The following is a 25,977-nucleotide window of genomic DNA, read 5'->3' as shown; positions in this document are numbered from 1 at the left end:
ACAGACTTGCAGATGTTGCTGCTGACTTGACTTTAGCAAAACGACCAATCCAGCTGTCCTACTTCCAAGCAACAATTTTAACAAAAAGGAAGCCGCTGGTTCTAACAGAATGAATATGCAGACTCAAGAGTGCGAATACTATTGCTATCTCTGTTCACCAGGACCAAAACCAACAACAAGTTGTAAAGAACTTCTTGTGCAACCACAAATTTGTTATTACAAAAAATCTTTTGAATTTGTCGATTCAGACAGCATTCTTGAGTTGTCTGAATCGACTACTATCAGCAGCATGTGTTTAAAGCATTCTTTTTCTCTATTCGAACTGGTCTTGTGTGGTTTACTTCCAATCTCCATGTTTATCTATTTTTAAAGGTCGAAACACTGATGGAGTGGTTGGAATACTGCATTCATCCTGTGCTTTTTCACAAATCTCTTGGGCTCCTTCTCCTTTGAGCATAAATAATCGAATAATCTCTGCTTTGTCTTCGTGTCCACTATTGCGTTCATCTTCCAAATACTGATTCTGTCGCGCTTCAAGTCGCGTTAGTCGCTCTAGTCGCTGCTCATTCCGTCGTTCAATTTCGTCCATACTCAATGACCACTCAGCACTTTGAGCTCGCAAAATACGATCATGATCTAAGGTTGTCTTGTTTGGCTTTGAATCCCTTGGTGTCCCTTGTCTGATTTTGATTACATTCAACATTAGTAACTTGATACTCATCTTCGAATCGCATGGCAATAAAAAACAATTTTGGCTTAATATGAGCATGGATTCAAAATAATACCTTGATTCTGATCTAGAATTGCTAAATATATCCAACACGGACTGAACACGATATGGCTGATCTAAGTGTCCACATGCTTTGCTAGTGTTTGAACGGTTCAGATTGCATAAAACACACATTGATTTTGTTTAATTTACATGTATCAACAATATAAACAACGATGTAATCGTTAGTAAATTAAACATAATCACCACTTGCATCTCTTGTATAAGCATGAGCTATTAAACTCACCTTTTTTCAGATTTGAGTTGATAATTGGAACTAGTTCTAGACATGCCTTGCTTATTTGAACCGTGTATTGCGTCATCTAGATAATGTATTTTAAATGCGGAATCGATGTGATCAAAACCTAAACGACTATTTATACTGCTTTTTCTAGATGTTTTGTTTTGTTTAGTGTCGTACTGTTTCCAATCATAAACCAGTGAATCATTATCCTGATTGTCTTTGTGCTCAATAAAACCATCGAGTTTTAAAATAGACTGATGGTCAAATGTTTCAGCAAGATTAAGGGATCGAACAGGAACTGGATGAAGCAATAAAGGTAGAAATTCGCAACTTTCTCGATGGGTGTCAATACTAGTTTTCTGCTGTACTGACGTTTGTTTGGTAGTTGCATGCTGCGTCTTTTTAGACGGTTTGAGTTGAAATGGTGCCAATGTAATTGGATGTCGAAACTGTCTATCTTTACTCGGTGCAGCTGTTTTATGCGAGTTTCAAGTTTAAAAATATGAGTCAACAAATCTGTTTATGTCTATATTCGAAATGGTTACCTGATAAACACAAATCTTGTCGAATTTTCATATCTTCTTGAGCAAGTTCCTATGTCATTACAAGGTTAGTTGCATATACTTTTTTAAACCCAAAGACACTAAATAGATTTACGCGCACACCTTTTGAATATCAGATAGTTGCTTTAGCAACACCTTGTTATCCATTTCAGTAACCTCGGTGTTGGACTGATCAATTACTTTTTGACGTCTAATTTGCGCAGGAAGCGGCGGTGACATTGGCGCCATTGCAACTTTTGTACTTGGCGTGCTTTGTTGGCGGTGTGATGTTGAAGGTATGGCTTGTGTTGCAGGGTTTACAATAACTCCTTCATTTTCGTGATGTGTTGTTGACGAGTGCTGATTAACGCTGCACTGATTGGAGATTGGAGCCGAGTTTAATACATTTGGCTTGATTTCTGAATACAGGCCAGCCTGTTGCAGTTTTTTTAAAACTGTCGGAATTGGAGGCGAGCGTGGTCGAGATGTTTGGTGATCGATCATTACAGGCTTACTCTGTCCAGTCAATGGTAAAGAATCAGCTTTAAATCGTGATTTGGATTCTTGGTGGGTATCGTTTGAAGTCGAATTTTTATTTTTCTGTGATTTAGTTGCGTAGGATGTCTTGATACCATCTGTAGATTCAAGCATATCTAGACTGTTTTGATGCGCTGTCAATTGTTCATGCCGTATATTTTCCTGTACTTTTACTTGCCTCTGTTTTTCATTCTCAAGCATAGTTTCCTCCTATGGTTGAAGATATCTCAGCAAGTGTTATTGATTCAAGTTTGCATATATGTGAACAAAGTAAATAGGTAGCAGTACGCCGGTGCAATAAACGATCACCTCTTTTTGTCGAGCCATTTCAGTTTCACGGGCATATTTTTCTCTAAGCAGTTCCTGTTCTTTTACCAGTCTTTCCAGCTCTTTTTCGTCTTCTTTTTTTCGAATAGCTTCTTGTTTTGCCTTTTCGGCCTCTTTTTCAGCAATCTGAAGTAGTAGCCCGTCCTATCAAACGCAGTTGTTAGTACTAGGTCACCAATTTGTTTATTATTACAGGTATAACTAAACCATAAAGTTTGATGCTCTAGCCATATGGAAAATCAATAGACGTACTTGAGTTTCTTGCTGCATTTTTTGCTTTCGTGATAGCTCTTCGCGACGCCATTGAGGCATAGTATCTATATTGGCGACACCTCTCAGATAAGACTTTTCTCCGTTGCTTTGATTCTTATTCTGAGTAGATTGATTTGTCGCGGTATTGCTGGTTTAATGTATATTTACTGGGTTAGTTTATAGTATAATATGTCCAAGAATGATCAAAATAGTGCATTCTAGTACATATACATTACTTTGGAGGAAACAAAGATGGAGGCGGAGAAAAAGAAGATTGGCTGTGCATTGAGTGATTGTTGTACTGTTGTGTCCCGTTTTGGTTGGAGTTGTGATGCATGAGATCAAAAGACGAATTTGATATTGAAGGTCTGAAACCATTCATATTATCCTCCAAAAAGCTTATTTTCTGGTTATTGGGAAAGTCGGGCTGAAGAGAGTGCATAGTGCGGTGCTCACCAGTTGGAGATGAGCTTTGAAGATCAGACCGAGCTTCAGAATATTCACCTGCTGATGTTTGCGAAGCGTGTTGTTGAGGAAACTATTTATAATAGTTGACCGAATAAATAATCTTTGAAATTCAACAGTAAATTCTAGCAAAAGTATCATACCTTTCGTCTACCTGTTAATCCAGATGTTTCTTGCTGCTGCTGTTGATGAGGTGCACCAGCACCACTTCGCCCAAATGGTGAATAATCGCTTATTTCCTTTTCCTTCTATAAATAAAAGATGACATTTACAAATATACTCATGGCTCAGCTTTTGTTGGTTTTGTAGCTGTACTCAACATTACTGCTATACCTTTTCATCTTGAAGTTTTTGAATCTGTTTTTGTCGGTCTGTTATTTCTTTTTTTTGTCGAATCTGGTCATCTAGATATTGCCGAAATTTAAAACCTACAACCAATGCATTGACACTGAAAGATAAAGCTTATAAAATATATACATACCCAAATCTTTGAGATATTGAGATTTCTATGATTGTAGAAATGAATTGATTCAAAAATCAGCTTCATCAATCTAGTGATAGCCATCATACAACCTAATACATCCTAGGCTTTGATTTAGCAACACTTACTGTGTTTAAAGGTTTCTTTTCGCTCAATTCAATATTGTTTGACAGCGGAGCTAATGACCGATCAAAATGTCGATAATCGTTTGATGGATTTGACTGTTTAGGATAATACGATTGCGCTTGCTGTTGAAAACGAAATGCATTGTGTGAATCACCAGGCGTGTCCAGCTAAATCGGATTACGTGAATAGACAAGTGTCATTGGCAAATCATTCACTATATATCATCTCAATCCATACACTATTCCAGCCTACCAAAGGAATATGGGCATTTTCAGCAAATCCCTATTTGAAAGTCGCACTAATCAGTTAGCTCACACTTTCACTTAATACCAAATAAACTTTTATGTTTTTGATTAGATAAAAAGTAGATCAATGAAATATCTCGAGTACCTGTCGAAAAGCTCTTTCTTGTTGCTTTTGAGCCGCCTTTTCAGCAATTTGTCGTTCTATTACGAGATATTGATCATGTGCAATATAACATCAACCGTTAGTTCTATTTTAACACAACTCAACAATATTCAGCAAACACATTATTGGTGCTGGATTACCTAAATCTGCTGCATAGGATTGTTTGGATTGGCGGCCATTCATTTTAGAATCGGTACGATCCAATAGACGGGTGGAGATTTCTGGAATGACTCTTGGTTGTGTTAAAGGTAGATCATTTTCTGCACGCATTGGTGCCGAGTTTGGATTGAATTCGTCATGTTTTGGATAGATAGCTGGTAGTAATCGATGTGGGTTAAGAAATGCTGGTGGCTGAAGATACCAATTGGATGTTCCTTGCTGTGGAGGTTCATTTTGCTGTTCAAAAGCTATGGGATATGGGTTGGCATATGAATGGTTATACTGTGGATGTATTGGATCTGTATCAGAAAGGTGTATATTTGGATGAGCAGAAGATGTCTGATCCCATCGAACAGCTGGCACTGGAGGTAGTGGAAGCCTCTTGTCAAACTCGGCGTGATGTGGCGGTAGATTCCAAGGAGATTGTGTGGATGGTGGATAGGGCATGCAACCATATGTTGGCTGCATGTGATACGGATACCCTATTGGGTATGATGGATATAGATGCGTGGCATGTGGAAATGCATTGCTCATGCTTTGAGGATACGCTGGGTATGGACTCGAGGTTAAAGCTGGATCTTGTATAGCAGAGTGTCCGTTTCCTTTATTATATTCTACATTAGGTTGACTGACATTTGCAGAATGGTGCTGACTTTCTGCAGATAATGGCCGTTCTTTGAGCAATAGACCAATAGGCTGATGACTTGAACTAGTGTCATTTGAACTGCCCTTTGCTGCAAATGGCAACGAAGGCACAGACGCGACAGGTTCCTGGTGTTTAGCAATAATACAACGAAGACGAGGATGATGCTGGGCAGCTTGTGCTGCCAGATGTCGTCGCATATCCTCACGCCGTTCTTCCTGCAGACGAACACGTCTTAACTGTTCCTTGTCTGTACACTGGCCCCCGAGTGGGTTGAGTAGAACTGTGTTCATTAAATTTTCGACTTGTAGAATGACTGTAATTTAAATTTGAATTTATTCTTTTTTGATTCCACCCAAAAAGATATTCAAACAGTTGTATTTCAGACAAACACTAACAAATCTGTAAAACAAGCAAAGTTCAAACACAAACCAATATCATCAATGTATAGAAACAATAAGACCAGATTCAACTAGCATATTCCCGCGCTGTTTCTATTTCAGCATTGCAAGAAACCATTCATTGCACCAAATACAATGCACGCGCAAAACGCTTCACTGCACGAATAGTCCAAGTTTCATGATCCATTGGCCAGTCATCCATACCCACATCCATATCGTTGCTCTCTTTAGTATCGTCGCCAAAATCACTCTTTGTTTCAGATATATCCCCATTCTTTTCTTTGTCAAACTCATTATCGGTAGATTCAATGTGTGAAGTAGAAGCAAACTCATCTAAATTGGACAACGTATCCTCAGCACTTGACCGAGATGAAGATGCAAAAACCTTGGAAGCTGGTTCCAAATGTAGAGCAGTGGCATTGGCTTCTTCATCGTCGCTGCAAGATTGAGTATCAGACCTCATTAGGCGAATACGCTTACGCTTAATAATACGAGCCGATGCAGGTGTAGCAGCAGCTGAAATTAGCATCGTGGCCTTTTGGGATGGAGTCTTTAGCTCGTTTCCAATCAAACGCTTCCGTTTGCCGACAACCTCGCGAGCAGCAGGAGGAGTTGGAGCACATTCGTCAAAACATATTGGCATATTGACACCTGGTTTCATTAGATGAATTAAATCAACTTTTTCGCCACGCTTGAAGGACTGTACGGGAGTCACAGGTGTTTCAGCTACTTTAGTGCCCATAGGATTTACGTTCATGTTGCTTCCTACTGTTAGTGACTCAAAAGAAGTATCGACTGGTTTTGTTTTAACACCAGATGCTCCAGTAACTTTTGGTGCAGCATCCAAAACTGGATTGTAAGTCGCTCCAATAGCATTCTCATTTAAATCTGGCTTTAAAGTCAAAGTAGCAATAGGAGTTTTCAAAGTGGTTTTCATCTCCATCACTGGAGTAACCAACATACTTTTGTCAACAGTATTCATAGCAATGGCAGCACTCTTTGACAATGAATCAGTAGGGGTACGTGCAGGGCTGTCAACAAGTTCGCGACGCTTTGATCGACGAAGTGGTGACGCAAGAGTGTCATCCAAAAACAACATGGAGGCTGCGTTCTGTTCAGTTCCAGTCAAGTTGGACAGATTTTCAATGTTGGCCAGCCTCGTTACTACAGGCTTAGAATGGATCAGAGTAGCCGCATGAGTAGCAGAACCACGACGAGTCATACGGTGACCGGTTTCTAATGGCGGTACCACCTTGCTAATCGCAGCCTGATGTTTTTCAACCAGCAAAGCTACTTTATTATGAGATTGAATAGGAGTTGTCGATTTGTAAACCGGAGAAGAACGATCGCCCAATGCAGCCAACAAATCTTTTGAAGCTGTTGTAGATTCCATGGCAAGTTTTTCTGTTAGTCGAGAGCGCAGACCAAGTAATGATTGGCGACGAGAAAGAGCGGCCTGCATGGAAGGTGAAGCAACTGGCGGATGCTCAAACTTGTTTACAGAAAAGGCTACACTTGCAGTCTTTGTGGTATCCGTAAATTTAAAATTACAATCAGAAACAGAAACAGCGCTCAAATCGTTTATATTAGAATGGGCAGCAGCAGCGTTTACAAAAGATGACGAAAGTTTAGATCGACTGACACGTTGAGCACGCACAGCAGCACGACGCGATGGAGTCATTGGTGCAACAACCACTTCAGGAGCTTTAGAGACAGCAGTTGCAGTTTCTAAATTAGCTATGGGAGAATTGGTAGCTTTACTAAATACAAAATTGTAGTGAGATGGCATGGGTTTTAGAGTAGCTGGTGTAGGAACAACAGTAGGCGGATCTGCAGCAGCAGCAATATTTTCCAGGTTCATCAGTGATAATGACACAGCTTCTGAAGAAGCAATGTTGGCATCCTGGACAAATTTTGGAGCAGGCAATTTGACGGATAATAATTCTTTTGGTTTTGTTTTGTCGGGTGTATTCATCTGTTGCTTGAAAGGAGAGGCGGACAAGGATTTCTGGTCAGATGTTTCCTCCATGGTAGCTGATTTTTTCTTGGCAGCGAGCGCTCGCCTCCTTGGAGTCATGGGAGGATCGCTGATAATGCATCCAATATGGCCAAACAAATTTGATATTCCAGATTCGAGTCCATTTTCAGTTGAATAGCAGTGTATAATATGAGTGAGTTGGTCAGACAGCAGATTCACACAATTCCATGAATAAACCAAATACAATGATAGTGTGAATAACGATTTGAATACAATACATGTTAGGCAGAGCAACCATTTCTTTGAGCGTGGTAGCAGCATTTGCAGAGCCAATGGCGGCAGTGGTAACCTGAGCAAGATGATGTGCTGGAAGATGTTCTTCTGGTAAAAGACCTAAAGCAATAGCTCTGCTGCGAATCTATACAAACACTGTAAACAACACTAGCCAGATGCAACCACAGCGTACAAGAAGCAATATCAACGGTCTTACTTCGGACACCTTGAACGCATTGCCCATGACTTTCTTGACATGCACCCAGTGACGGCCATGCTGCTCAAACCCCTCACGCAATTTCTGGTCCTATTCATTCATAAAATCACAAGTATGAATCTATATTCCAAGCCAGTGGGCAGCACAATACTCGTTTTCAAGATCAATAGTTGAATGCCATTGTAAAAATGAAAAGTGTATACCTGCTCAGAAGTCCAAACAGTAGTGTTAGCTAGAGTTCCCATAATATGTGTTGACAAGTAGCAGTTGTTTTGATACTATCTGAACAGTAGTCGAGGTAATAGTTGAATAGCAAAACTTTTGTTTTTGGTGAAAATGTCGGACGAGTTGACCAGGATTTGCTTTCAGACTTTATTCGTATACTATATCAAAGCAATGCATTTATTATTGTATGTGTTGTTGTAAGCAAAGTAGGACGATTTTAATCATGTCCTAATAACACTTTCGTATTCTGTCTGGATCGCTCGTTTCCAATTACATTGAAGAACCAAACAAAAGTTGTAATTGACATTAGAATGTAGACCATGCCCAGTCATTTGGAACCGACATCATAGGTGTTTCTGCTATATCTACAAGACAGTTATACGTAAATGTTTCATTAGACCTCGAGTATATACGTTTTTGCACAACACATCATGGTCAATGGCTTACCTTTGATGTTTTCCTTGAGATTAATGGGTATCGCATTTACTTCATCTATTACACATTGACGATAGAATGAGTAAAAATTAAATCTTGACTATATGACATAGTGCATCCACAAACCTTCTTGTTCATACGAGTTGTCTACTGCCGATGACGCTGTTTTAAGTGGTATCAGACAACTTTGAAACTCTTTAAAACATGGCTCGCATACACGGCATGTCATGCCAGCTGGATGAAATGCTGCATTTTGATCAAGTCGGACTGTCGCCTTTAGATGTAATGTTCCAAAAAACATGGTCAGATTTGCAAGTCTAAATCTGACTCTAGGTCACAAAGTAACCTATGCTAAATGAAGCACCATTTCATCTTACATTACAACAGCTTGAGCATAAAACATCGCCACATCGTCTGCAATGATGTCTACGAATAAGGAATGAGAATCGCTGTCCGCAAAGAGAACATTCAGGTGCATCTGAATCGGGCTATAAAGCAACACATGAATGGATATAAAATCATTTAGATGCAATACTCCTGTGGAGCAGACAATAACAACCTGAATTATAGAAATGATTACCTTCCAGTGGTCCCGAGTAGGAGCACCAGTAACAAACCGATGAGATGATTCAAGAGAAGAATTGGATGATATGCAATCAGCAGCATATGGACCATTAACCTCATTAGAGGAAGATCCTATAGGTAAGCTGGATGAACTTGCACTATTGGGTTTCCATAATTTGGTTTGATTGTGCATCAATCGATTGGGATAAAACGATGATCCAGCATTATTATTGGTAGTAACGGAACTGGAAGCAGAAGATAGGTTTGATTCACTATGAGTGGAGGGAATAAAAGTTCTTGATCCTCTCCCAGTGCGACTCATATCACCCATAGTAGAGCTTCCCTGTCTAGTACCAAGTCTGTTGGTGACCAATGATGGCAATAATTTTCTAGTGTGTAGCTGCTGCTGCAAAGGGAGCTGTGTCTGAGCAAAGTTTGCAACTGAAAGTGGCTGTTGCAATGGTTGCTGTTGTAGTGGTTGCTGCTGTAGTGGTTGTTGTAATGGTTGTTGCTGTTGCAATGGTTGCTGTAATGGTTGTTGCATGTTTGCTTGAATTGGTAGAATTCATTTCGCCCATCCAACTTGCCCACATGACGCCATGATGGTCAAGACAGACTGATGACCATCATGGCGTATTACAAAATAAAACATTATCTTGATTGTACGATCGTCAAGTTTAATATCACATATTGGACGGTCAAACTCATCTCTGTTGTATTGTAAACTCGGACATGCTCAAGAGAATAGTCTCGAGGATACAACTGTTCACTCCATGTCATAATAGTGTCCAGTAAACGTGATTAAAACTGTTATGCATTTCGACTCTCCTATTTAGTGTTTTATTTTACGTGAATATAGCAGTAATTGATAGAATGATACTGTCTGATTCGAATACTACAGCATCAAGAGGCGCTCTTATTGTTGTAGAGGGCGGTGACCGCTGTGGAAAGACTTCTCAATGTTCTGTGCTAGTTAGCCATCTGTGTGCTGCTGGCTTCAATGTCATGGCCCACAAGTTTCCTGGTAACATTGGGTTTATTTTAAAAACAATAGCAACCACCAATCCACATCACTGCTGCGATCCCTTCTAATCAAATACACTAACATGCATTCTATCCACTTTATTCTTGTATGGTTGGACTTATTGGGTTATGCTTGATACAGATCGAACTCTGGATACTGGAGTACTGATTGATCAATATCTTAGGGGTACTAAGGAAGTTGACGATCATGCTATACATCTCTTGTTTTCTGCAAATAGATGGGAGAGCATGTAAGACACATTGCTGGATATTAATGAAACTATTTACTCATTTAAGCTGCTGAGTTGAATTATATTGTTGAATACTGTCCGAATCACATCATTTTAGGGGACATATCAAATCGCTAATTGATCAAGGTATAACCATTGTTGTCGACAGATATGCATTTTCCGGTGCTGCATATACTGCTGCAAAGGTGTGTTGATGTAGCGCTGCATTGTATTACCATGCCAATGTCTCTTTGAATCGATTCACCAGATCTGCATGCTTATGACTTTTATTAAACTGTCCTTTAATTAAAATATTAGGGCATAGACTTGGAATGGTGTAAACGTCCAGATATGGGTTTGTTGAAACCAGACTTGGTTTTATATTTGGACTTGGATCCTAAAATTGCTGCTGCACGAGCAGAATATGGATCTGAGCGATATGAAACTATCGAATTTCAGGCTGCAGTTCGTCGCAACTTTTACCAGATTGCAGATGATAGCTGGAAGGCAAGTTGAATGCATTGATTTTAAATAGTATGTTTAGGTAAAATTGCTTTTTCTAATTCAAATCACTCATATCTGCAAGGGACTATAGTTTGTGGATGCAAACCGTACAGTAGAAGCCATTTCAACTGATATGATCTCGACTGTTCTGCAAACTATAAAAGATGTCAAATCAAAGCCAATCTTGAGTAACCTCTGGGAAGACAATTTAATTAAAGTATCCAATTAGCCAAAGTTCACAATATCTTTATAAAGGTGGATAACGAATGCATATGTCCAGCCGGAATGACAACAATTGCCACTGTTATTTTGCTGATACAGGCTCTTGGATTGATCTGCGGCGACGCACATCATCATTGTACACTCGTGCCATATTCACTTCCATGGTCGTGATCTGCTCCTTAAGAAACTCCAAATCTTCATCCACCTGCTTCAGAGATAAAGTTGCACTTTTTAGTTTGCTTGAAAGAAGATCTTTTGCCTCTTCAACAGTATATTGGAGCATCACGTTTGCCTAAATATAGATTCAGTCAGTTATAAACACACTTGAGCATCCAACCCGACTGTTTGGATTCAGATATATAATTAAACTTAAAAGAAACGAGTCAGTAGATAGGGAAACCAACTCACACCAAGCCATAGATTGACAGTTTCAGTAGCTGGGATACGAGCCTTGGTCCATAGCGTTTCTGCAAGTTCAAAATCTGCTTCGATAGGCTCATCCGATTCCTATTGGTTTGAAAAAGTTGCAGTCATACAAAGCGTTTCAGATATTTGTAATCCGACAATATATTGGCTTGTCAGTCAATGCAAAGTATATGATCGCCGGTGCAATCGGACAAAGCATAATGGAAGATAAAACCTGCCTTTTTGGCTTGGAGAAACACAACCATCTCATGAGTTTTTCTGATCTCAGGGATCTTGGACTCTAGACTCTTTTTTCGTTGCAGCAGATGTGTCTCCATGAATCGATACTTGCTAATCATTTCCTGAAACTTACGAAGAGTACCTTCATAGTCACCATCAGCCACAAACTTGGCAACATCGTCCTATATTAAATAATGCTACTCATTAGCAAAACCCAGTTGCAGTGATACAACACACTTTGATATATCTGAAAGCAGTCAACCACTAAAGAGTGATGGGTTTGGCACATATCATCCTAAACCTCTTATATGATGATAAAGAGTCTTATGTCAATAGCACCACAAAACAAGTGGTATGTTAAGGTTTGGGTTGTACAGGATCCTTGGGTAGTTCCAGTTGCTCATATGGATTGGATCTAGAACAAATCAAGAGTATAAAAGAATAAAGTGCTCTTTTCAAAAACACAGTATAAGGTAGATGCAATGGAAATAGTCATACCACAAACGGAGCTTGAGGAATTCCTCTGGGGTTTGCCTGCAAGTCCATCGTCATTTTGGTTCTCAATTACCGCCGTATTCACGTAAAATGTAATACTAAATGAGAGAGTGCATAAACAGTTTTATGAAATAATAATTCACATTCACTGGACAATATTATGGCATAAAGTGATTGCATGAACACAACTAAATGAATATTCATATTTGTTCAATCTTCAACTCTTTTATCCAAACATCATGATATTGAATGATTGGTGCTAATCTTATACAATATTGTTTGTGAACTTTTTTAGTTTATTGATCTTCATGCTCATTCTTGTACAAAAATACAAACGAATCTTTACATTTCTGTTCCAATATATTCCACATCCCTGACATCTTTTCAATTTTCCTCTCCTCTAAAACGAACATTTCAAGTGAATATTGGGTGACTGGCATGTATAGTTGCATTTCTGAGATATGTTAAACTAGATCGCGAACGTATCTGATATTAGGATAGAGTTTCAATAGAAAAAGCAATCCATTTCCAATAACAACGAATATGCAACGATTGTTTATTCTGGAGCAAAATAAAGTCATTACAAGTGTTTCATTTTACATGAATACGGCTATAAATGTGTATCTTGTCAAAAGCAAAATGCAATGACCGGGGATCGAACCCGGGCCACGCGCTTGGAAGGCGCGGATGTTAACCACTACACTATCATTGCACAATTCGCAAAATAATGTATAACATCATATTGATAAAATCTACATGGTAATTGTTTTTGACATTTGCCATCAAAAGTTGACAGCTGTTTATAATAAAGTAATGTGGATTAAAATGGATTGGCTTTATAAACAGCCCTTGATTTAGACCCCATTGGTTTCAATAATAATAAGCAGACAAAGATATAGAGCATTGTACTTATTTGCGATTCAGGTCACTTGACTATCTTTGCTTTTGATGAGATAGTAGATTAGGGTTGTATTCCATATATTTTGTTCACTGGCCGTATCAACAAGTAAACGTGACTTGAGAGGAAAGTGATGAGTTGGACTGACAGGAAATGCTATTTAAACCAAGTTTTGATTTAAAGTTGCAATCCGTAAAACTTGATAATTTCATCTACTGCCATAATGCTGCGTCGCTCTGCTGCAATCTATTGCTCTAGGGTATCTAATGCCCAATCTTTTTTGGCTTCTTCTGCTCATCTTAGTCGCTCCATCACCTCTACTTCCAATGTCGGATTCACCAACATTGCCACCACCTTTATGCCACTGATTCAATCTGCCAGATTCACTGCTGGACGCAAAGCCTTTCTTGGTGCCAATCGGTTTTCTGTCTCGGCTGAAAGAGCATTGTCCACCTCTACCACTGCTACGTCAAAACCTTGCAGTATTTAGTGAGTATCTCGGCTATTTTCGTCATCTATTTTTAAATGTTCAATGCCATCACCCAGTATAATCTATACCCTATGGGGCCCTGCTAAGCTTTGGCCGTTTTGTGATTGATGGTCCATTTCCTGTAGCTTGTAATGCTTTTAAGCATCTTTACAATCTTCATTATATTTCTGTGCTGTCTAGTTTTCATTTACAACCGTGCCCGTGTAAACGAAACACTTGTATTTATCTCGCAATGATGACTTTGAAATAAGTAATGGTGAATATTCGCTCTACTTTCCTATTAGTAATTGGCCTGAATAGACATTCACAATTAAACAACTTCCATCACATGGCAGGCTATAGTTTTAAAATGAGATTATCCACATTTGCTATAGCCATGCATTGTATGATTTCCAAATTTGAAACCAGATTCATACATTGTAACCCATATATTGGTTTTGATTGTTGTCTGTCAAACTCTGTACAAACTCATTTGGTTGTGTTCTAATATCAGATACATTCTAGTTCAAAAAACAAAAATTGCTTATTCAGAAATGCAATTGTTGTTTCCATACCAATTAAACAATGTGATGAAAACTGATGTCAATCATTTCATGAAATGCTGCTTATTATGTGTTTTGACACCCTTATCTAATGTTGCATTCCACGTGAACATGACTGTAATTAGTTTCACCGTCACGGATTCAAGTGATGCGCTTGATGGCATTCTTGCTCGTCTTCGTCAAGTCCGTATCTCATTGACTCGAATTGAATCCCGTCCAAGCAAGACTAAAGGCGACTATGATTTTTACGTTGATTTTATGGCAGAGGACGATTCCCACATTGCAGCAGCTGTGAATAGCATTTCTCAGCTGGCCAAATCTGTCAAGGTGGTCAGTTCTGGAAGATCTGGCGTTGGTATGCTTCATCATGTGTGATCAAATAATTTCATTCAAAATCTCAATTGTATTTTGGCTTTGTTATAAATCGATTCTATCTGTATATACTAGATTCACTTGATGGTGCCGTTCCATGGTTTCCACGAAAAATTGCTGATCTCGATTCTTTTGCTGAACGTGTCCTTTCATATGGCGAGGTAAATAGTGCAATATGCTTGTATTGTTAATATTAGCATGGCTATGCTGGTAGATTTGCTGTGATACCGTGCATTTGATTCCAATATCTAACGATCTGCAAAATTAGGAACTTGATGCAGACCATCCAGGATTTACTGATCCAGTATATCGTGAGCGCCGTTCAGCCATTACAGATTCTGCCAAGAAACACAAGCAGTTAGTCGTGACATGATGCATTGTTTAAATTTGTCGTCTTATCAAAACTAACCAGTATTTATTATTATGAATTGTTTTTAACCTCATTGAACAGCGGACAGCCACTGCCTCATGTGAATTACACTGAACAAGAAGTCAAAACATGGTAAATTTATCTAATCTGCCATGCCTTTAATCAATAAGTGCTGACACTTTATCTCTACATCAACTCTTGTTCAATTAGGGGAATTGTATTCGACAAGCTGATGGATCTCTATAAAACACACGCTTGTCAGGAACACCAGTACATTTTCCCTGTATGCCACATTTACCATGCTACTATGTTTAATTTATTAGAATGGTATTTTTGGTCATATACTAACCCACAACACTGTCAAATAACTATATTTGCAGCTCTTGGTCCAAAACTGCGGATACAGTAATAATAACATACCTCAAATGGCCGACATCTCTCGGTTTTTGAAGGGTATGCAATACTTTTGTTTTTAGCTTTCTATGATTGTTGAAGCTGTTTTGTTTATGCCTGAAATGCTTTACCAACCTTTTTAATTATCGGGGTTTCAGATTGCACTGGATGGACTATGCGTCCTGTCATGGGACTGCTTTCATCCCGTGATTTTTTGAATGCTCTTGCATTCCGTGTGTTTCATAGTACCCAATACATTCGTCATCACACTGCTCCATTCTATACACCAGAACCAGATATTTGCCATGAGCTTCTTGGTCACGTTCCGCTATATGCGGACGTAGATTTTGCTGCGTTTTCCCAGGTAAGTAAATGTGTTTTATGCGGATATGATTTTTAAACGTGTACTAACTCTGGCGTTTAGGAAATCGGTCTTGCATCTTTAGGAGCATCTGATGATGATCTGCAAAAACTCGCCACGGTGAGTAACTCTATTCAAGGAAATTCTGACTTTGCGTTTGCTTATATTTTCATGACTAATTTATTTACTGTACTTTGGCGCTGCTTTTTACTCAAGATCTACTGGTTCACTGGTACATTACACTTATCATTTGAACTTTTATATTTAACATAAACGCACATTGCAGATCTTACATGCAGCTCACATAAACGTGTTACTTTCAATTTGTATAGTTGAATTTGGTCTTTGTCGCCAGAATGGTAAACTCAAGGCTTATGGTGCTGGTCTTTTGTCTAGTTTTGGTGAACTCGAGGTGAGTATAGCTGACTTGATGTCATTTTCATGATGACCTAGACTGCCTAGTGTTGTCTTGTATCAATATTTTTGCTGACATGCATGCCTTACTACTAGTATTCTATATCAGGAAAACCTAAACTATTACCATTTGATTGTGAAGTAATGGGTGTTCAGAAATATCCGTAAGTAAAATGCTCTCACTTTGTCATTAGATTGCAGAGTATGAATATAACATCATGCCACGTTTTAGTATCACCGAGTATCAGCCAGTATATTTTGTTGCAGAAAGCTTCTTGCAAATGAAGAACGATGTGCGGTAAGTAAAGTGATTGATGTATGGCTTGTCTACACTGATTTATCCAGAATCGCCAATATATTTTTTCGATTCAACCTTATAATTTTGAATTGACTATTTAGTGAGTATACTGCTGGGCTGGATCGTCCATTTATTGCGCACCATAATGCTTTGACGGAGACCATTGAGCTGTTGGATAACAAAGATCAAATACTACGCTTTGCATCTGGTATCAAATGTGATCTTACTAGACTTATATGCGCCATGGACAAGGTTATTCGCTAATGAGCAAATCAAAATCTGCACTCGAGTGAGGCAAGCATGTCAAACAAATTTGAAAATAAATCAGTTTTATTTTCAACAATCTGCTGTATTCTTTATAACATCTTATCAACAAACCATTTTCAAAACCAACGCATAGGATTGCTGTATATAATCATCACCACTCATTATCATTGTCGTCACTGTCATCGTCCGAATCTGCAGGATTAGAAAGTATGCGTATCATTCAGCGTGTGTCACATCATTAATCAAATAATCAACAGTTTAGTTCAAAAAGAAAATCCATTTCAAAATGGTGTAATGAAACAGCAACCTACCAGATCCAGCAACCGCTTGAATTCGTTTTTCAAGAGCAAACCGAAGTGCTCCAGCCAAATCGTCACTTGTATCAGGTGCAGCTGCAGGAGTACTTGCAGCTGGCGCTTCTTGAGGTGCGTGTTTTAGCTGGATACCTTGACGAATAGAATCAAAAAGACCAGTATTGGCAGATGCCCCAGCAGATTGTGATGGTACGTGGCGCGCAGCTGGAGTTGGAACTGGACGAGCATTAGAGCTGGCAATGGGCAAAGGTGCATTACCCACAAATCCAACTGGTGGTGGAGGTGGAGGTGGCGGAGGTCCTGACTGACCCCCAGGTGAATAACTTGTTGGCACATGTGGCGATACAATATCATCTCGAGGTGGAATGGCAGGTGGGCTTCTCGACGGTAGAGAAGGTGGTGCTCGAGTCGGTAGAGAAAGGGGTGCAGCAGTCTGCTTTTTTTCGTATACCTGCAATGGGGGAGGAGGTGGTGGAGCTTGTTGTTGTGCCACGACAGCTAATTATAGTGGATCATAAAAACACGTTTGGTCCACGGTTTATTACTATTCAGTGGTATAAAATTCAAAACATTTATGCTTTTTGAAAAGTAGCACCAATATCTACCTCGTCCTGGTGGAGGGGGTGGTGGTGCCCGAAGAGTACCGCGAGATGGAGGCGGCGGTGGTGGTGCACGAGAAACTAGCCAAGGCAGTAAAGTTGGTTAAATGTAAAATATTCATGCTTCATTACTAAAAATGACATACCAGATGAAGCAGGCAATATAGCATTTGGAGTAGTTCCAGGAATGGCTGGAGGAGCTGCTGCCGGCTTACCAACCTCACCAGCGTGTTGCTTCATAAACTTGGCAACTGCCTTTGCAGTCTTTTTATCTTGTAACTGTTCCTCGGTAATGCCAGCTTTTTGAAAAATAATTTTCCATTCCATAGGAATGTTTTGAGCCTAGTTACATGACAAGAATACAACTAGATTTAGTTTCAAACCACACGTACAATAGCCATCAGTCAATACTAAAGCAACACAATTACTTACACTGAAGCCGGTTTTGGGATTGTATCCAACGTGACTGACATGCCTTTTTACATGCACACAAATATCAGTTATAGATAAATCAGATTAAAACAGTAATCAGAGCTTTGCGCATTCCAATTCATATCAAGACCTAATGCATACTCAAAGTTGGTAGGAGCAGAAATCATGCTCTTGTCAATCTTTCCCTTTTTAGAGTCCTTGCTGTCTTTTTTGGATTTGGGTCGGCCAGATAAAATACCACCAGATGATTTTGCTTTTGCCTTTTTAGAGTTGATTGAATCGCTGCTGTTACTTTTTACCAGGCCAGGCTGGGGAGTGGAAGGAATTGAAGCAACTGTAGGCAATACAGGTTGTGCGGCTGTATTGTAGTTTTGGGCTTGGATCTGAGAAACATACGAATCTTTACGAGATAGCTTATCATAAAAATTGGCAGCCTCGGACTCATCTGCAAACGAAAACCCAATCATGCAATTCTATACCATGAGTCCGATAGATGGTCAGTGTTGAATATATGTCCAGTCATTTTAATTTGTATTATCCCAGATAATGCATAAAGCAGATTCACTCACTGCTCCAAGAAATGAATGAAAAAAAGGTCGTTCTGGTTGGTACTTAATATCTCTGTTAATGTCCTGTTCCCAAAGAATCCGACCACTCTATATCAAGCCATAATCAGATTTATGTCAAGTTACATTACAAAAACCATATACAATACAATTGTAGATGATATGAATTCAAAATACATACAGTGACATCGACCAGCTTAAAGAACCACGATCCATTAGTTAGACGTAATAGAATAATTGCTCCAACAAGGCCGCTGTATGAATAGTCTCTCGCATTGCCTTCAGCCTTGTACAGTCGTGCAACAGTAGCACTGACAACCTGATATAGTAAAGGTTTACACCGACATTCATTCAATATGCATTCTAGTTGTTATGGCCAAATCCATACATGGCGCATATGAACAAAGTTCCAAGCGGATGCACCATTAAAACTAGACAACTCATGGCTAAATATGCATACCTCATCTCCAGCAGCTCGTTCAATGTTTCGTCGCTCTGTTAAAGTTAGCATACCCGCCATTTTGTATTGGAATTGGTCAAGATTCAAACTGTATTCATTATCACATTTATGGCTGTATTCACGTAGAATATGTCATTAGTGATGTTATTGCAGAATGAACAGCCAGTTCTATGAAATGATCGACACTACCAAATTCACTAAACAATATTGTTTCCTTTAAACTTTTGGTTCATTGAGGAGTTTTCGGTGACCGACACGGAAGCAACAATTGCATTCATTGTTTTTTTGAATTAGAACGCGAATACGACTGTAGAATACAACGAGTTTGTAGAGTTTTATTGAAAACAGTTGAACCCAATACATGAATCTCAATGAGTGAGTTTGGTGGTTGTGCAATGTATGGCTATACCAAATAAGAAAATGTGATAGTTTGATCGTAAACATCATATGGTGGGTATTGTGTTGGAAGAACTGATAATTCTATTCAACCCAATGTGTAGTAGGAAAACAACAAACGGCTGTAAAATAAACTATCATTTCAATACGACATACTAATCTACTTTATGCATGACTTTAAAAATGCTATACATTTTGCTATTTTGTGTATTTCTTGATTGGTTCATTTCCCCCCACTATTACATAAGTCTATTGACGTGGTATAAATCAATTCATTCCAAGAATCAGTATTCACTTTGACCGCATTAGCGCCAACACCATACCAAAGTGATGCGAAAGAATCTTATCACGATCATATGGAGCGGATGTCAGTAATTCCGTCACGGCGCATTCAAACCCATCAGCTGGAAATAAAGGCTCAAAAGCAACTGATTTTTGCTGTTCTAGCTCCTGGTATTGATCATTGGCTTTATATGGAATAGACTCTGTTTTAAACTGGGTTGGATCTGGTAGCATGGCTGAACTGTTGATTGTATGTCGCGGAGATGGAAATTGGTTGGTATATGCGTTTTCATGGATTCTATTGGGAATCGAATCACTAATAGGTTCTGGCAGCAAGACGGCTTCTAAGATTGCTGGTAATTCATGTTTTGGAAGTGGAGGCAATTCTTTCAAGTTGTGTTTTACTAGTGCCATGTGGTGTAAAGTTGCTTCCGAGTTTGTATTAGATACGGTGGAGAGTGAGTTGCAGACCGGCATGATCTTGTCGAATTGAATAGATAGAATTATAATTTAAGAGGATTATAGATTAATTATCAGGGTAATATGTTGCTTCTTACTAAAATGTGATGGGCTTATATGCTGCGATCTTGCGGGCTTGACACTTTGAACCCTCAACCTGTCAAATGAAACCCGAGCTTATTATTATATCAGCACACCATTTTATAATCCAAGGGTGCCAAAATTATGCCTATTTAACAATTCGGAAGAGCCTTGAATATTATCATCAAGCCATTTTATGCTGTGAGCTCACAATGATAACAATTCACACAGTGCTAAATTTCAAGTCATGTGTATAAATTTTACAGCTACATCACGTAAAACGGAACTTGAATTTATTGTTGTTTGCAGTATACAATGGTTGACTGTTTGTTGCTTTTACACTACAGATTGGCTTGAATAAGCATTCTCAGTTTGTCGGTGTTTGGAATTGTTTGACCAACAAACCCATTATTTATTATACTCGAGTCATTTTATGCAGGATTCAAGAATCGACAATATGGAACTCCAATCTGCGCGACATTTGTTGAATGGTTGACAAACCATGTCTAATCAGACAGTTGCTTTGTGGAATAGAATGTTGTCTGAAATAATATGCGTGTTTGGAAATGTTTCATGTCGTCGTTTAGAAAGTCTTGACATATTATGGTCTTGACAGTTCCTTTGATCAATCTCCAGACACACCGACCGTATGACACACAACCAAACTATAACTTTGAACTATTTTGTTTAGATCTTGCACTCTCTCCTTTGTTTGCATAGTCATATATTGTACGATCACCAGATTCACTTATTACAATCCAGATATTGTCAATAAAACCTGGAAACATCCCTTGTTGCCAATCTGTCTGTCACTCATGAGTTGGTTTCTGTAGTATTATTTTCAATATCATTGACACTGTTGGCCGAGACACTTGACAAGGTCCACAAGTGCGCTTGCAACGCCTCGTTGTCCAAGTGCTGATGACTACAGGATTGCTAGACCATCAATAATGATTTGATATATTGATTTTCATGACAATATTATAGAAAGTGCTGACATGAAAATGAATTTATACGTAAAAAGGCATGTTTTGAATGATAAACCCACCAAAAACTGGTTCTACACGACGATTCCAAGAGCAAAATGATATCCAGTAAGATTTTCATCAAACATGACTGTTTATCGTGTAGTTTAGTGTTTCATTTTACGTGAATACAGCTGCAAATAGCGGACTTTTGATACATTGTAATATCAATAAAAAGTTAAAGCATATACATTTACTATCACAATTCATATCTATCTTACAGCAATTGCATTAATGGGTCTGGTAAAGCAATCTCCATCAGGTAAGTTTTTATCTTTGCATTGGATTTAAACTGGATCTATAGCACTATGAGCAAATACTCATATCAATACGCAAATGATAGAGTTGGAGACTTTATCTCAGATATATGCTACACGTATCCAAGCTACTTCTTCGTTTTGGATAGAAAAGAAGCGTTTGATGGTACGGTATTTCATCCTGTAGTGCTTGATGTATTCGTGGAATACAGCTAAAAGGGATGAAAACACTCAACAAAGCCAGTTTTAAACTCTCAAATTATTACTGTATGAACATTTAGGATAGTTTGGTCAAGAATGCAGTTACACCGCAAGAATTGGAGATACTGGCTACCAAGTCCTTTAATGAGTACGCTGGATTTCGAGCAAGTGTTGAAAACTATACCACTATATGGCATCAAAGACATACTGCAAGACGTGTCGATTCAAGTGTACAGCTTCCCAATTCAGCTTCAGCGTACGTCTATTTACAAAACTCTTTTCTGATCATTGGATTAAATGAGGGAAACTATTCAAACACTTAATCTATCATGATTGGGTTTTCTAGAAATAATATGCGGACATTAGAAGATCAGGTTCAGACCGCCCGAATAGAATTGGATCGTTTAATCAAACGACGATTAAATTCTATGTCCACTGAACTCAATCTACCTTTGACCAGAGAGGTAATTTAGATTTGTTTGTTACACAAACCATATAGTATTGATAGTCACAATCCAAAAGTAGGACACAAAGGTTAACTACTGTTTGATTTTAGAGAACACCACTGGAAAAGGCCGCGTATGAAAAACAGCATGATGGTGAATCTTCAATGAATGTATCAGATATGTTTACACAGACAGATTGCTTTCCCTCAAAAGGGTGGAATCAGAATACCTCAAAAACATGTCTGTATGATGATGAAGACTTGCTCAAAATTCTAAAGTCCATCAAATCCGATGGCTTGGCATTTTGTAACAGCAGGTATGTTTATACTTTTGGCTTAAAAACTGCTTTTTAATGTCAATCAAATCATTTACAGAAATAATCTACACTTTATGCAATCGATCAATGGTCAAAGCACAACAAAAATTTGGTCTGCTTTAAATGTGCATATGCCCACATGTAGTTTAGAGGATATGCAGTCAAAGTTTCATGAGTTGCATCCAAAATTCAAACACGTTGGAGTAGATGATATTGCTGAAGCAGCATCAAGCAGGAAAGAAAGTTTTTTGTCATCTCACATTGAAATCGGTCAAATTGCCATAGCCTCGCAATCTTGCCTAGTAGCACAACAGTATGCCAAACATGGTATACCGCCAAACCTACGACCACAGTTGTGGAATCTGATGATCCAGTGCAATGCTTCGGAATCATACTCGTTGCATGTGAGTTTGCATTTTTGCTTGCATGATAGATTTCTGTAATTTCTTGGCAGCATATTTACTTTTGACATCGATTTTTTATAATATGACACCAGGTTAGTCGTGTATATAAAGGATTGAGAAATAAGCTATTGCATTATGACTTATTAGTAGACAAACTAATCCAACTTGACTCTAAACACTCTGCAAATGACAATTCGTACTTTGTATTTGAAGACATGGTGTGCCAAATTCTTTTGCTTTGGACACGAGATGAATGGCTTTCAACAGCCATTGCGACAAACACAGCTGCTTCTCAAAATAGAGTGTTTAAATCAGTTGATAGTTTACAAAATGACTATAAATTAGAACAAAGTGCACACTCCATGCCAAAGATTTTTGATTGCATCCATGAGTCATGCATAGCAGGTACAGCTAAACACGTTTTTGAATATACTTTTTTGATACAAAATTGGGCTGCTAATTGATTGTATTGCTGCTTTGTTTTAGCCAAACGAAAATTTCAAAATGTAGACTATCCACAAAATGGGATCTATCCAATCTCTGGAATATCATTGTATGCTATGCCAATCTGTTTTGTCTATGCAGATCCCGGACATGCATATCTGACCTTTCGTGAACTTTATGCTAGGTAAGCATGATTGAATCTCATATAGCCGCATAGCGTGCACAATACGCTATGTTGATCTATAATCAAATGAGTTCTATTAGTAACAGTCGCTTTTACCAACATGTCCTGATTTGAATGTTTTGTTTAAACTATAGATATTTTTCTCGTTTGCATTGTATTTCTTCCAAGCCTGAAACATTGCTACATCTGTGCCTTACTTTTGAAGTCTTGATGAAACAAGCAGACGCAGTAGTATTTTATCATCTCTCATCGTCTCTGCAACTATCTCCATTGAATCTCGTGTTTAAATGGATACTATACGGATTTGTGGGTATTTTGGACTGTGAACAGGTGTTGTTACTTTGGGACAGAGTAATTGCATTTGATTCTTTGGAATTGATTCCGTTGACTGCAGTTGCTCTAGTTTATCATCGTCGTAAACAAATTATGGAGGCACAGACAGCAGATCAAGTCTATGTAAGTTTTATTGTTTAAATATGGCTGAATAGATTACAGCCGAGTTTAATAGCTGTATGCTATTTAGTGCTATTCGATAAGCTAATGATGCTTAATATTTTAGGCATGTTTTTCTGAAATCAGTACAATTAAATGTGTGCCAATAATACAACAACTGTTGTTTCTTCGAAAAAGTTTTGCATCTTAAAACTACCATAAAAAAGCAAGGAGATATAAAATTGATCTACAAATGAACAATGATTTCGTGCCGAGAAACTCCAGAGCAAAACGATTGAAGCAGTGCAAAGTAAACAACTATTTAGTCATTGTTTATTCCAGAGCAAAATAGTCAATTCAAGATAAATACAGGTGCCCCATTTTGCATTAATACAGCTCTAAACCGAGTATGCAAATGTATATAGTGACATACTCATATTAGAATCCAGTTTGATAAATACCATCGACATGCCATAAGCATCTTGATTCAAATACACCACTTTTGAAGCACGGTTTGATAAAAAAGCAACATACTAGCTATTCAGTTTTTAGCTTTTGAACAGCAGGTTTGCAGTATTTGACCAATGTCCACACAGTCGAGATTGTGCCTGCTAGAACCACAAATATATTTCCAAAGTACACCATAATGTAGTCGTCGTTTCGTCCAAGTGGAATTTGAAAAAACACGACTTGTTCAAGTGAATCAATATCAAGGAATCTTTGTATTTGTAGTCCTGTATCTAAAAGTAACAGTTGTACAAGTGCTTGATGTCGATGGGCTTGCTTAGAGTAATCATATGAATTTTTATCTAAAACTTCTAACCACAAGTCGTTAGATTTCGATTTACATTTTCAAAAACACGACGCATAAAACACGCATACCAGATGCATTGCTCAAAAGCATGGCTACAGGTAGATTCACTGCAATTTGCGCATATGTAGCATTCGTTGATGTTGGCGGTTGATATCTCAAATGAAATGGAATCTCAATACGAGTTTCTTCTTTTTCATTACACCTAAATACATCATGTAGTAGAATTGTTGAAAAGGGCAATCTAGTCAGACTTCAAGTTTATCATAACACCTACATTTTTCGAATTCGTAGTAATGCAATATTTTCCTGAGCAGCAGGGTCATTTGCGGGAACTTCTAAATCAGCATTACCAAACACGCTTATTTGAACTTTTTGTCCAAAGTCAATGCGTCCAACTTCAAACCGATCTATGAAGGCGTTTTTGGAAAGGTGGAATGCAACGGCCAAATCCATGTACGCATCTTCATAGTTATTCGATGCTGTACAAACCAATACATTTGGATTGGAAACAAAAATAAGGAGTTTTGAATGGTAGCCAACTACAGGCTCTATAGTTGTAGTGATATGCACTGGAGTTGTTGCATTTTGAAAAGAATAATCCAGTACATTGTCTATAGTCTTGATAGAATCAACCTGGCCAGTTTTGGCATGAATCAAAGGAAGATCTACAATAGTTTTTTTCAAAATAGTTTTTACTGTAAGCTTAGTATGTTGGTAGTCTGTCGTAGCTTGAATCCTAGAACATTGTAGCTTATTTGTAGTTGAAGACGTCATAGATTCAATACGAATGCGGGCAGTTTGATCCAACACATTAGGAGTTATTTGAATGTTTACTTGGCTGATGGGTAAAAGTGGTACTGAACAGCCTAAATTTGATAACCGACTTGACCAATATTCATCCAACGCATTTAGAGGTGAAAAATCTACTGATGGTTGAGTGAATTTATGGAGAATGATATGCGAGTTTTGAGAAATATTGTACTGTGCCATGGTTTCATCAGTCCTATGATGACTCGGAGGGCAGTTTTCCGATCCAGATCCAAGAACATGCATTAATGTGTCACGCAATGTTAAAAGTATAGATTGATCATGCAAGGAATGCGATCCAACCACTAAGAATTCCATGTAAGGCAAAACAGTCTGTCGGTCAATTGACAAATCGATTCTGGTAATGTTTTCTTGATTTAGGTTTAAACATAGCCCACTACAGCTAGGCTAATATGCATTGAATGATAAATGTGAACAACAGCAAAACTATTGGTAGATCTAGACAGTAGTGGAATGCAAGCTTTACA

General features: G+C 38.4%; 10 protein-coding genes across 10 annotated transcripts; 3 read left to right on the top strand and 7 right to left on the bottom strand.

Moving 5' to 3' along the window:
* Positions 1-337: 337 nt before the first annotated feature.
* Positions 338-5,246, bottom strand: BATDEDRAFT_85701 (uncharacterized protein; the record flags this gene model as incomplete). Its single annotated transcript, XM_006675881.1, has 14 exons — positions 338-680; positions 1,017-1,485; positions 1,559-1,607; positions 1,679-2,302; positions 2,402-2,563; positions 2,672-2,819; positions 2,908-3,209; positions 3,280-3,384; positions 3,470-3,540; positions 3,618-3,642; positions 3,746-3,910; positions 3,996-4,025; positions 4,134-4,189; positions 4,292-5,246. 14 exons carry the CDS (start codon positions 5,244-5,246, stop codon positions 338-340), a joined length of 3,504 nt encoding a protein of 1,167 aa, XP_006675944.1.
* Positions 5,247-5,472: 226 nt separating this feature from the next.
* On the bottom strand, positions 5,473-7,431 carry BATDEDRAFT_85700 (uncharacterized protein; the record flags this gene model as incomplete). Its single annotated transcript, XM_006675880.1, has 1 exon — positions 5,473-7,431. The coding sequence occupies one exon, from the start codon at positions 7,429-7,431 to the stop codon at positions 5,473-5,475; it is 1,959 nt and encodes a 652-aa protein (XP_006675943.1).
* Positions 7,432-7,534: 103 nt separating this feature from the next.
* Positions 7,535-9,590, bottom strand: BATDEDRAFT_84537 (uncharacterized protein; the record flags this gene model as incomplete). The annotated part of the gene is made up of 7 exons (XM_006675879.1): positions 7,535-7,750; positions 7,823-7,912; positions 8,026-8,054; positions 8,495-8,539; positions 8,609-8,756; positions 8,860-8,970; positions 9,063-9,590. 7 exons carry the CDS (start codon positions 9,588-9,590, stop codon positions 7,535-7,537), a joined length of 1,167 nt encoding a protein of 388 aa, XP_006675942.1.
* A 329-nt stretch (positions 9,591-9,919) lies between these two features.
* On the top strand, positions 9,920-10,815 carry BATDEDRAFT_8037 (bifunctional thymidylate/uridylate kinase; the record flags this gene model as incomplete). Its single annotated transcript, XM_006674899.1, has 4 exons — positions 9,920-10,070; positions 10,212-10,320; positions 10,418-10,505; positions 10,618-10,815. 4 exons carry the CDS (start codon positions 9,920-9,922, stop codon positions 10,813-10,815), a joined length of 546 nt encoding a protein of 181 aa, XP_006674962.1.
* A 174-nt stretch (positions 10,816-10,989) lies between these two features.
* BATDEDRAFT_84536 (tubulin-binding prefolding complex subunit PAC10) lies at positions 10,990-12,222 on the bottom strand (the record flags this gene model as incomplete). The annotated part of the gene is made up of 4 exons (XM_006675878.1): positions 10,990-11,317; positions 11,434-11,532; positions 11,670-11,852; positions 12,169-12,222. 4 exons carry the CDS (start codon positions 12,220-12,222, stop codon positions 11,108-11,110), a joined length of 546 nt encoding a protein of 181 aa, XP_006675941.1. The 3' UTR covers positions 10,990-11,107.
* Positions 12,223-14,206: 1,984 nt separating this feature from the next.
* Positions 14,207-16,567, top strand: BATDEDRAFT_8378 (uncharacterized protein; the record flags this gene model as incomplete). Its single annotated transcript, XM_006674933.1, has 13 exons — positions 14,207-14,450; positions 14,543-14,628; positions 14,736-14,824; positions 14,919-14,969; positions 15,048-15,120; positions 15,218-15,290; positions 15,389-15,594; positions 15,655-15,711; positions 15,808-15,823; positions 15,924-16,003; positions 16,102-16,169; positions 16,238-16,303; positions 16,405-16,567. The coding sequence occupies 13 exons, from the start codon at positions 14,207-14,209 to the stop codon at positions 16,565-16,567; spliced, it is 1,272 nt and encodes a 423-aa protein (XP_006674996.1).
* A 154-nt stretch (positions 16,568-16,721) lies between these two features.
* BATDEDRAFT_21300 (uncharacterized protein) lies at positions 16,722-19,001 on the bottom strand (the record flags this gene model as incomplete). The annotated part of the gene is made up of 9 exons (XM_006675188.1): positions 16,722-16,762; positions 16,882-17,382; positions 17,490-17,564; positions 17,630-17,825; positions 17,916-17,958; positions 18,057-18,388; positions 18,485-18,571; positions 18,663-18,800; positions 18,942-19,001. The coding sequence occupies 9 exons, from the start codon at positions 18,999-19,001 to the stop codon at positions 16,722-16,724; spliced, it is 1,473 nt and encodes a 490-aa protein (XP_006675251.1).
* A 627-nt stretch (positions 19,002-19,628) lies between these two features.
* BATDEDRAFT_85698 (uncharacterized protein) lies at positions 19,629-20,033 on the bottom strand (the record flags this gene model as incomplete). The annotated part of the gene is made up of 1 exon (XM_006675877.1): positions 19,629-20,033. One exon carries the CDS (start codon positions 20,031-20,033, stop codon positions 19,629-19,631), a length of 405 nt encoding a protein of 134 aa, XP_006675940.1.
* A 1,385-nt stretch (positions 20,034-21,418) lies between these two features.
* BATDEDRAFT_21298 (uncharacterized protein) lies at positions 21,419-23,972 on the top strand (the record flags this gene model as incomplete). Its single annotated transcript, XM_006675187.1, has 10 exons — positions 21,419-21,446; positions 21,528-21,607; positions 21,723-21,898; positions 21,989-22,106; positions 22,199-22,404; positions 22,463-22,808; positions 22,901-23,213; positions 23,295-23,436; positions 23,571-23,892; positions 23,925-23,972. 10 exons carry the CDS (start codon positions 21,419-21,421, stop codon positions 23,970-23,972), a joined length of 1,779 nt encoding a protein of 592 aa, XP_006675250.1.
* Positions 23,973-24,405: 433 nt separating this feature from the next.
* On the bottom strand, positions 24,406-25,807 carry BATDEDRAFT_21297 (uncharacterized protein; the record flags this gene model as incomplete). The annotated part of the gene is made up of 3 exons (XM_006675186.1): positions 24,406-24,608; positions 24,751-24,884; positions 24,957-25,807. The coding sequence occupies 3 exons, from the start codon at positions 25,805-25,807 to the stop codon at positions 24,406-24,408; spliced, it is 1,188 nt and encodes a 395-aa protein (XP_006675249.1).
* Positions 25,808-25,977: the final 170 nt, after the last annotated feature.

Source organism: Batrachochytrium dendrobatidis (genome assembly GCF_000203795.2).
Source record: "Batrachochytrium dendrobatidis JAM81 unplaced genomic scaffold BATDEscaffold_1, whole genome shotgun sequence".
Classification (NCBI taxonomy): Eukaryota; Fungi; Chytridiomycota; class Chytridiomycetes; order Rhizophydiales; genus Batrachochytrium; species Batrachochytrium dendrobatidis.
The sequence above is the reverse complement of the archived record's forward strand: the minus strand, read 5'-3'. Positions and strand labels throughout refer to the sequence as shown.